At 34.9% G+C, this 11,231-nt stretch overlaps 2 protein-coding genes across 2 annotated transcripts; one reads left to right on the top strand and one right to left on the bottom strand.

The window, feature by feature from the left end:
• Positions 1–1,345: 1,345 nt before the first annotated feature.
• LOC125846849 (basic leucine zipper 23-like) lies at positions 1,346–6,269 on the top strand. The gene is made up of 3 exons (XM_049526527.1): positions 1,346–1,694; positions 2,070–2,894; positions 5,811–6,269. The coding sequence occupies exons 2-3, from the start codon at positions 2,105–2,107 to the stop codon at positions 5,834–5,836; spliced, it is 816 nt and encodes a 271-aa protein (XP_049382484.1). The 5' UTR covers positions 1,346–1,694; positions 2,070–2,104; the 3' UTR covers positions 5,837–6,269.
• Positions 6,270–6,730: 461 nt separating this feature from the next.
• LOC125850948 (WD-40 repeat-containing protein MSI2-like) lies at positions 6,731–9,916 on the bottom strand. Its single transcript, XM_049530771.1, has 6 exons — positions 9,537–9,916; positions 8,935–9,258; positions 8,678–8,821; positions 7,936–8,060; positions 7,385–7,480; positions 6,731–7,229 (listed from the first exon to the last, which is right to left on the bottom strand). The coding sequence occupies exons 1-6, from the start codon at positions 9,846–9,848 to the stop codon at positions 7,019–7,021; spliced, it is 1,212 nt and encodes a 403-aa protein (XP_049386728.1). The 5' UTR covers positions 9,849–9,916; the 3' UTR covers positions 6,731–7,018.
• Positions 9,917–11,231: the final 1,315 nt, after the last annotated feature.

Raw genomic sequence — 11,231 nt, 5'->3', positions numbered from 1 at the left:
ACTATTCCACTTACAAGAAGGAGAAGATGATTGTCTTTTCAAAATCAGAAAAGATTGACATGTCTAAGCAAATTCAGGTTTTAGCAACAACAAACATTATTAATGCCTCCTCTACTTATAATTTGGTGTTTCCTCCTGGATTTATATTAAAGACTGTTAGTTCTTTTGTTGTGAACATTATTCCTTTATCGTTTTTAGTCTGAAAATGATTTATTTAGCTTCTAGTACTTTTTTTTTTTTAAGCTGTAAACATTGTAGCTACCTACCAAAAAAAAAAAAGTAAACATTGTAGCTAGATACATATATTGTTTACCAATTTATGGATTAATGTGCATTTTTATTTAATTTCAGTCTCAACTAGTTTTGTTCAGTCAATATTGCTCTATTTCAATCTTACTATTGCTATTATCTTTAATTCAGTAATTTACTTCATTATATTGAAAATTTAATACTAAAGTTATTTTTGAATTTTCTAGTCAATAGTTATACTGGGGCCCAGAAAACAAGTGGAATTTTGGAATAGGCACTCTACTTAAATGTCAACGTCTATTCACAATAATAATTTGATTATATATATTCTTGTCGTCAATTGATTAAATTAACCCCCCCAAAAAAACAGATTTAAATGGAGCTCATTTGATTTTGTCAAAAAACAAAAAAATTTAAAAACTGGTAGGTTTTTCAACTAGCACATTAATATTTGTCTTAGTACTAATATATAAATCTAAGCAAGGCTGACAAATAACTTATTGGGTTGAACATGTGAAAGATGGAACACTTGCATATATTATATTTTTAAAATCCAGAAAATAGAAACATTAAAATCTAAACTTTAATGTATAATACTTTTTATATTATTATATTATCGAAGTCAGCTTATATAAAGATATTAGATAATTAATGAAAATTTAGAAAAATTAAGAAAGGTAAGACCAATTTGTAGCTATACAACTTCAAATAATAGAAAAAAGGAATGTGCATAAAAGAAAAGGTCCCAAAAAATAATTATTTCACTTAAAATATTTTTCAAAACCTATTGAAATCATGGACAAAATTCATAAAAATAAAAAACAAAGCTAGTTATAAAAAACAATATTTCATTATTTATTGATACTACTAATTTTTAAATAATATGAAAAAAAAAAAAAAAAAAAAGAGTAAAACATAGGAAATTGCCGTGCAAAAAGAAACTAGTTGATTGTGGTAATACTCCTTTAATTAGAGGTCACTAATTCGATACTTGAGCATGAAAAAATTCTTGACAGGACTATTATGATCCCTATAAAATATAAATATAAATTAATCAAATTCTAATATGATATCAAATGACTGTGATAAAAATGAGGAAAAAAGAAAGTAGTTGATTGTACATCGCTAATTGAGTCGGTATAAAAAAATAATTAGGATCGGCCCCTCAAATAGGTATAAATAACAAATTGAGTCGTGAAATTTGCAGAAAGGGGAAAAGAGGGAGCTCAATTTGCAGCAGCCAAGCAGTCGTTTGTGTTTGTGTGCGCGCGCATGTGTGTTATGTGTATGTGTTGGAATCTTGACCAGTGGCCCCTCTGTTTTCCTCCATTCTTTTTCCGCCATTAAAACAATTTGACATCTTAACACCCCTTTTCTAGGGTTCCTTCATTTTTCCTCACACCCCCATTTTCTCTCCTTTTTCACGCCTCAGACTCTGCTTCACTGTAAGTGCTTTCTTTTTTGTGTCTTTTTCAGTTGGTTTCAATTCAATTTTACTGTTTTGTTATTGATTTCGATGAATCGGAATCCATGGCCTAGCTTTGTTGTGATTTGGTGGGTTGTTTCTTCTAAGTTATTTGAATTTGACCCAGATTGAAATTTTATGCCAGAATTTCAATTTCAAGATTTGGGTTTTTTAGGAAATTGTAAATATTGTATCTTTTATGTTCAAGTTGAAAACTTTATGTCTTGTGTACTTGGATTTCCTTTCTTTAGGGTTTGCTCTGTTTTTGCCTGGACTAGTTGTTAGGTTTTTTTTTTTTTTATCTTAGTTTGAAAATTGCGTAGAGGGTTTCTGAATTGCTAGTGTTTTACTGCAGATTCTGACATATTGGTTACTTTTGAGGTTTCTATTATGGCTGACGGGGAGCTGGACATTTCTAACCAAGAAATGTTGTCAAGTTCGAATTTTGGTGAATTTAGTAGTTCAATGGACAGCTTTTTCAATGAGATTCTCAAGGATGCGCATGCCTGTACTCATGCCCACACTTGTAACCCGCCTGGTCCTGATAACTCTCATACTCACACTTGTTACCATGTTCACACCAAAATTGTGCCTACCACAGATGACGATAAGAACCCCAGTGATGATACTGCAGAGTCTGCAGATAATAAAGGGAAGAAACGCCCTGTGGGTAATAAGGAAGCTGTTCGCAAGTATCGTGAGAAAAAGAAGGCCCGGGCTGCTTCATTAGAGGATGAAGTTGTCAGATTGAGGGCTATAAATCAGCAACTCTTGAAGAGGCTGCAGGGTCAGGCCGTATTGGAAGCGGAGGTTGCTAGGCTAAAGTGTTTGCTTGTGGATATACGAGGAAGGATTGAAGGGGAAATTGGATCATTTCCATATCAGAAGCCCATGAAGAGTGGCAATACATATCAGCACATAGTTAATCCTAACTTTCCTGGAGCATATGTGGTGAACTCTTGCAATCTACAATGTGATGATCAGGTTTATTGCCTCCACCCAGGTGCAGAAGGTAAAAGCTCAGATGGCACTGTATTAAATGGACAAGGCTTCAACAACTGTGAATTTGAGACTCTCCAATGCTTGGGTAATCAAACCACTGGGCTGGAGGAGGTTCCTGGGTGTGTTGTGGGTAATAGCACACCTACTGACAACACTTCTGGTCGAAGCAAGAGAAAAGGTGAATTGATGTGCATTTTCTCTTAAAGTTGATATTATCTGAAAATTCGACTATGTTAACTATTTTACAACTTAACTTAACTAAGCATTGTCCTTTAGTCACATGAGTGCAGTATCTATTTAAGACTAGGACTTAATTTCTTTACTTTCACAAAAGGGTATCTTTATTGTGTACAGTTACTCATCTAGTCGAACCGCTACTTTAATATTTTTTTAACAGTAACTATTAACTAATATATTTCCCCAGCCTATCATTAGTATTTTATCGTAGCCTCTTCACTTCCATAGTTCTTTTCCCAAACTGCTTTGATTTGCTTTTTTGTGAGGTGATGGTCTATTTTAAACAACCACTCTACCTTCCAAGGTAGGGGTAAGATTTGCGTACACCCTCCCCTCCCAGTCCCCACTTGTGGCATGGGATTACACTAGGTATGTTGTTGTTCTTCTATTAACTAATATAATTCATAAGTCAAATCAACTTCTCGAACCTCCTATTTGGTCAAATATCGTCATATAAAATGGATGGAGGGAATGCATGTATATATAAAAAAAGTCTTTTGTTTATATATATATGGAGGAAATGTGTGAATACATAAAAAAAAATGTACCTCAACTGTCATGGTAAATAGTGATTTTCACTTATATTTGAGCGTGTGAATAGGTTATATTATGTTGACATGGTAAAAAAATACCAACATTTCCTCTCTTATAACACCATCTTCTTCCTCCTTCCGTACATCCTCGGTCACCATTCTCTACCCACATAACAGAGCGACGCATAGAGGATGTAATTCATGTTTTCCCCTTCTTGTCGACAACGAATCCCCCTCCACTTTACACCTCCCCGGCAACCATCTTCAACCAACACCAAAGCTACCACCATCTTCCTCGAGAACTCCACCATCACCAATGACCAAATGCATTAAACAATAGCACGTGTGCACAACACATCATTAGGAATGCCATTTTAATTTTTCCAATATTAGCCAAACCCCCTCCTCCCACGCGAAAGAAAAAACACAAACATAGAAATCCAAAACTACTTATTCGTCCAGCAGAACTGCCATTGCTGTTTTACAAAAATGGGTTAAATGCCATTGTAATTTTGCTTCTACTCACCTTTAAGCAAATCACTCTTGACAGTAAAATCTATCTTCAGTGTCTTACACTTGCAGCAGGTTGGGACTAAACCCAAACCTTGTTAGTAAAACGGACGACTTAAACGATATTTTGGAGGGTTGTACTTGTTTTTGTCCTGAATTATGAGGCTATTCTGGCTCTGTATTTAGTCTTCCCCTCTTTTCTTCCCTTGAATTTAACCTGGAAATGCTTAGAGTAGTAAGCCTTAATCTTCTGGACTTTGATGAAGACATTGTTATCTAATGTTGGTGTGTGTATATAAAATGTTATCTAATGTTGGTGTGTTTATATAAAATGTTATCTAATGTTGGCGTGTGTATATATAAATGTTATATTATATTATATTATATTTGTATATATAGGTGATTTTTATGGTAATGGTACTTAATTTGATTTCCAAATAAATGAAGAGAGTAAACATTGACATGCTTGATAGTACTCCCTCGATTTCTGAACAAGAAAAAGAAAAGAAAATGCTGAAGGGGTTCCAAGTAACAAGAATCCAAGCATCTAATTTTGATCTAGTTTAGACAAATATTTAATTAAAAATTGGTATAATATAGTAGTCATTATAAAACAATTTATAAGTACATTTGAACTAAGATCAACTACAACTAAAACATTTTTTCCTTATTAAGAGTTGGGGTGTGCAAGTACATCTGAACTTTAAATTATTGGTATTTAAGTAGGACTGATGCAGATTCTGATACCATTTCCCGAAGATCCAATATTATCTAAGCATTCAGGGCCGTCCTCAAGTCCCTGGAAATTGTTTGCAACTAAATATATGTATGCTAAAGAAAAACTAGTCGTGATAATGCCTCTGCTAATATGGAGTGAAAACAATGAAAATATTCAAGAAAGTCTGGATCACATTTCTGTGGTGAGGAATCTGGTGCATTTGGAAAGAATAGAATCAAAGATGCTTTGAAGATAAACTACACCAGCACATCCTTGGGAGAAGTGTATAAATCTTTTAGTTTTTGGTGTAAGTTGGATTTAGTAGATGATTTGGAAGAATATATTGATTCCTTCCAGTCCGTGAGTTACTGAGTAGGTAAAAAGAATTGTTAGGTGTCTGATATTTTGCTGCAAATAGAGCATATAATGGATGCTCTGTGAATAGAAGTTTTGGCATACCTTATTACAAAAAGAGAAAAAACACTCTTGCTCAGCTTGATTAATATCCAGACATAATTATCTTTTGACTGAAATTCTAAAATTATGATGACAAGAAGAATTTAAATGCTAAAGTTTGCATCCTATTGAATCCCTTTTGTGTAGCTTGTAAACTTTGTTAGTTCCATTAATGCCAAAAAAAGGAATCTTTATGTGTTTGATTTCACTCTGAAATTTGTGAACTGAAACAGTTAGTGCAATCTTCTTGATCCGAAAGGAGTGTCGGAGATCTTGGGTGGCTTCTGGCATCTTTGCCAGAACTTTTGTCCTTAAGACTTGTTTAGGAAAAAAGTTCGTTTTTTCGACAAAAGAAAGATCCATGTATTTGCAATGCCTGTCAAAATAACTATTTCCAAGCGTCTATGTTGTGTATTGGTTGATGACATTTGTATTATTAAAATTAATGAAAGTGAGTTATTCTGTGTTTTAATGGAGTTGGTGGTGCAAAAGAACCGGTGGCTTCAAGTTTGACTTCTCTTTCATTGAGCTGAGTGATAAACACGTTGATGTACCAGGGTAGAATGACAACTTAGTTTTGTGTTTAACCCTCCTGGCTGTTCTCCTTTATATTGATCTTTGATTTGCTTTACTTTTTCAGGAGGCACGCATACAACAACAACATGATGAACTTCTTAGGAGAGCATCATTGTTCTTGAGAATAAGTATGTTTTGTCATGTGCTCTCTACTGGGAGAAATTATGTGCCCTCTCTGGGGGTTTCTCCCAGTTTCTCTACCTTGCTGAGTTCAAATTGAGAATCTTCTTCTGGCTGTTGAGTTGGTGGTCTAGGAGGTATCTGAGTGTCGGTTGTTTATCAACAGTCATGTAAAGCAGAAACAACCGAACGGATATAGCTAGCAGAACTCATGAAGAGGATACCAAGGGTTGTGGTTTTCTGTGAAGATCTGGAAGCTTTATTCCTCACTGTTGTATTTATTCATTCTTTGATCTTTGATGAATGTGGCCTTTTCCCTATGGATGTCTAAATTGATAGTTCTCTTTCTTAGATTATGTGAATTTGAAACCGCTAAATTTGAAATAGATGGTGGCTTTTTATTAATGCTCGTGGTTCTGCTATCAAGAGTGGAACACTCTTGACAAATTATTGAAGTGTATTTGCTTGGTTTCTCAGTTTCTGTTCCCTTTATATTACTTGTGGCACCATATAGGTGGTGTTTAGTTTGAGCTGCAGGAAATAGGATAAATCTTACCATGATTGGTGAAATATGTGGTATTCCATATGCCCTCGTGGGTTTTTTCTCCTTTTCTATGGGTCATGGAATGGTTGGCAGGGGAAGAACAAAATCTGTGTCTCCCCTTTTTTATGTGAAATTTGAATTTGATGTTTCAACTGAGTTGTACATTGTTGATTGTGTTTAAATTATTTTTTTGCTTTGATGGTTCAATCATGATTCATGATTAATGGGGATTCATATTTGGAGCAAGCAGACAGGTAGGATTGTTGACACTTGCCATTGGCTCATCATCACGTACCATAAACATGAGTTCAGCAAATTGGCCAAGAGATAAAAGTACTCCCTACTAACAAAGTTTGCACCGAGACCTATAATAAAATAAAAAGTCTAGCGAGTTCAAACCACCATGATTAATAGTACAAGTGGCTCGCACATGGATTCAGTTCTCAATGTATGCCTTTAAGTTAACAATGCAATCCACACATATCAACGGTACTCTTCTACTTGATGATTCTGCACCTAATAAAGTTTTTATATTTGATGCCATATATAACACTCTTCTAGTTCACATCTGCAGCATACAATTACTAATGGAGAGAAAATTGAACATCTCAGCAGTTGCCATTGTCATTGTCCTCACGGTAGATGCTCTCAGCCATCTGCCAGACTTGGACACAATTGTCTTCTGCTACACTTGAAATGACCCATGGCTCATTCTTGTTCCATGAAAAATCAGATATTTTTGCTTTGTGACCACCATGAGAGAAAAGAAGTTCGGAGGGCCCGTCTTCAGCTTCCCCTTCCAATTGCTCGTCACCAATCCTGAAGACAACAATCTTATTGTCAGACAAAAAGTGTAAACCATACAATTCATTCTTTGGTTATTATCACCATTATTTCTCATTAAACTTTAGTGATAACTGATAATCCACCACCATCATTTTTGTGTAGTGGAATTCATTTCATGCATGATGTACCTGTTAAGATCCCAGACCATCAACCTTCTATCACCACCTGAAGATGCCAGTACAGTCTCATGATTAGGATCCCATTCTACCTGGAATACCTCATCCCTGCAAAAAGGTTTAGTGACAAAAAATTTATCAATTGTAGAAACAAGAGGTACACAAGTTGTTCACATTTTAGCAGAATGCATGAGAATTCCTATTGCAATGTCATCAAAGAAACTAGGAATTAGCTGAGGAAGAGCATAAGCGGGGCTCAAAAGCAACAACAGATTTGACCAATTTCAGTGTGCATACACAGGCAAAATAATGCAACAATGATGAAAGAACTGCACCACAACAAGTAGATTTGACAGATACTTCATAGTTTTCATATGTTTTTTGTTTCAAAAGGAGTTCTGTATTGCATACTAAGGGATCCAAATATTAACAAGTCAGTCATCACCGGAGACGAGCATCAGCAAACTGTGATTTGCAGAGTCACCAAGCCAATAAAATAATGGAGTGACTTAAAAAATTGACTACAATAAATTTGGAGACTTGAAATAAGCTGAAGGACATACGTATGACTGCCAAACACATGCAATGGAGAGCTAAGCTTTCGCATGTCGAACAGACCAACAGTACTATCTGACGATGCTGTAGCAAGAACCCACTCAGTATATGAGTTGAAAGATAAATAATTCACCTGCAGAGAGGAAGAACAAACAAGATCAGCGAGACTGCATCAGGAAAAGTATTGAGGAAAAGTTTGTTCAGACGGTGCACATGTTATTCACTTTCTGATTTCGCAATTCATTAATGCATGTGAAGCAGGTGACAGGATTAACCTCTCAAACAGATAAAAATAAAAGTTAAAACCACTAAAATGTCCCAAGGATAACCCATTGTTGGAGGTCCCATTATTCCAATACTCATGACATCTCAACGGTCCTATCATAGTAGTTCCATATGAAGCTGTCATAACTAAAATGAATATAATGCAGAGGCCCAAGACTCCTCATCTAGTTTCTTAACAATTAGCATAGCACATGAGCCGTGGATAAAGTTCAGAATGTTTCTTCTGTACAATAAAGAGATTGTTTCCTTTCAGCCAACATTGTACACGAGTCATGAATAACAATCTACTTTTTGTTCCACATCATAGTTTCATATGTTTCTCTTAACACCATATTGGGTGCCTAGCGCATGATCTATGGGTTATCATTAAACAATTAGATAAACATAGTAGAGATCGATCTCAATGATACAGATCAAAAAGTGTCTAGTAAAATATTAAACAAGATGGAATTTAAAGACACTGGCCTCTTTCTCATGCGCTAAAACCGACTGTTGGGCTTTGTTTGTCCGTAAGTCCCAAATGATCAGACGACAATCATCTCCGACCGAACCAAATAGGTTCTCATTCTTTGGATGCCATGACACGTCCTCAACTACATCTTCATGCTCCTATACAAAAATACCACAATTAAATTCATCTGCTGCAGTGATATTCAACTCCAGAATCAACAAAAGAAACTCAGTTGAATCAGCACATTGGGTGAAAGGACAGATCACATTACCTCATAAGTATGATGGGCCATAAGCACTTTATCTTGAGGCAATGCAGATACATCCCACAAACAAATCTTCTGATCATTTGAACCACTCAAAAGAAAACCCTCTTTAAACGGGCTCCACGACAAGCCATAACCTTCTTTATCATGCCCTCGAAGTCTAACATCAGGGTTACAAGACCCACCTTCATGATCAAGGGGTTGTTTAGCTGAGTCAAAGACATAAACTTCAGAGCTACTAGTCTTTGCTGCAACTACAGCTGGCTTCTGTGGCATACATCTCGCCCTATTCACTTCTCCATCAACATGAATCTTGTGTACTATCTCTACCTGTGAACACTAGAAAAACTTAATTGACCAATTAATTCACAGGTCTTAACACTTGGGAAAAAAACAATTCCAGATTAAACTTCCTTCATATAAACATCAATAGATAGGCACCACATATGCATAACAAAGAACTTTCTTCATTTGGATATTTCATCAAACAGTTCATATATGTACACATATGTATCACTCAACACGAATATAGAGCGCATTTTAACAGATAGGGCATAACTTTTTTTCAAATATTAGTGCAGTTTAACCGATTGTAAGGAGTTACAGACCTTAGGGATTTGAGGCTTCATGAGATTGTGTTCAAGTCCTGAAGCAGGATTACGAGGGAGATGAACATTTGCGACCATGAGGAAGTTGGGGCAATCGTCGGAGGTGTGAGTTCCGAGAATGAGCTTGTGTACAGAAAAAGCACCGTCGTCGGTGGTGGGGAACGGAAGCCATTGAACGGTGAGAGACGGCCATTCAAGGGCATGACAGACGACAAGATCGTAGAGCAACGGCGTGTTCTTCTTCCAAACGGCGAACTCCTCTTCTACCTCTTGTTCGGTTTCTCCCGCCGCCTCCATTTCTTCTTCTGCCATTGTTGATGGAGAATGAGGGTTTTCTGTTTCCCGCCAAAAATGGAAAATGGAGTCTACGAAAGGCGGTTGGAAAACTATGGATGTAGCTTATAAGTACTGTTGTTAGTACTTTCTACTGCTCCAGTGGATCACAGTGAACTTGGGCCTGTTGTGGTAGTCCAAGGTCCATTTTTGGAATTTCACGCATACAAATTATGAAGGGGAAGTTGCAACTTACACCACTGACTGCTGGACCAAAAATATTTATATCGATTGGTTAATACTTTCTCAAGAAAACATAATGGGTGAAAAATTTTACATTTTTCAAAAATTTTCAAAGTAATTAGTCATTTAATTGAGGGTATAATAGGTAAATAAAAATTGTTCTTTCTTAATTTGTCAAAATGGACAAGTAATTAGGGATAACTATAAAAGAAAAAATGGACAAGTAATTAGAAACAGAGGGAGTACCATATACAAGTTCTTTATTTATTGGAGTATTTAAATGATCGAACCTCCATCGATCGTTGTTTTTCCAATTTTTTTGAAGCAAACAACCACAGTTGGCTTTTTTCTTGGTTTTTGTCGTGTTTTTAGTATTGGCTTGTGATAGTCACCATTAGCTTTTAAGTTCATTCTATTAGTTGGGATCAAAGGTGTTTCACTTCAGTAAATTTAAGAAACTAAAGATGGTCAATATTATATTTGAAAGATTAAATAGATTTATTCGTGCCACAAAGGACTAATTTTAGCTAAAAATTCCATGTTAGTCCCTGTTATTTTTTGTTTTTTCTTAATTTCTAAAAAAGTATGAAATTCTTTAGTTAAAAAATCTTTACCAAAAAGCAGAAGTTTATAAATATAATAATACACTATTACAAAGTTATTTTGAAAAAAAAAAAGACATTTATTGAGAAACTTCAATATATTTAAAAACTAAAATTGAACATAAGTCATTAAGTTGTATACAAGTATTTAATGTATCTTCTCACATAGTATGTATATTCTCACGTTGAACTTGCATTTTTCGATCATGTGACTGAGAAGACAAACAAATATTGTTACTTTGTACCATTTGTTGGTCAATCTGGTCGGTAAATAAATTTGATAAAAAATAATGAATTTGGTGGTTATAAATAGTCAAGTAGGAATTGATTTGAAATAATAATTATATGTTGGTATAATGGTTATATCAGATATAAATGATTTAAATGTAATTATAAATTTTATTTACATATGAAATAAATGGTTGTAGATATTTCAAAATGTAGATTGTTTTTAAAAAAATATAAACATATGAATCAATTTTTTGTAGTTAAAAACTCAAATCATGATTTGAAATTCCCAAAACGAGTTTTTGGAGAATTTGAATTTTTATATCATGATATGAAATCGCACTATACA

Source organism: Solanum stenotomum, chromosome 1 (genome assembly GCF_019186545.1).
Source record: "Solanum stenotomum isolate F172 chromosome 1, ASM1918654v1, whole genome shotgun sequence".
NCBI lineage: Eukaryota > Viridiplantae > Streptophyta > Magnoliopsida > Solanales > Solanaceae > Solanum > Solanum stenotomum.
The sequence above is the reverse complement of the archived record's forward strand: the minus strand, read 5'-3'. Positions and strand labels throughout refer to the sequence as shown.

Excerpts from the sequence above, each read along its gene's own strand:
- LOC125846849 (XM_049526527.1), top strand. The coding sequence starts at position 2,105 with ATGGCTGACGGGGAGCTGGACATTTCTAACCAAGAAATGTTGTCAAGT. Across the intron at positions 2,895-5,810 it reads TGGTCGAAGCAAGAGAAAAG|GAGGCACGCATACAACAACA; the intron begins GTGAATTGATGT and ends TTACTTTTTCAG.
- LOC125850948 (XM_049530771.1), bottom strand. The coding sequence starts at position 9,848 with ATGGCAGAAGAAGAAATGGAGGCGGCGGGAGAAACCGAACAAGAGGTA. Across the intron at positions 7,481-7,935 it reads CATGTGTTTGGCAGTCATAC|GGATGAGGTATTCCAGGTAG; the intron begins GTATGTCCTTCA and ends ACCTTTTTGCAG. Across the intron at positions 7,230-7,384 it reads ATGGTCTGGGATCTTAACAG|GATTGGTGACGAGCAATTGG; the intron begins GTACATCATGCA and ends TGTTGTCTTCAG.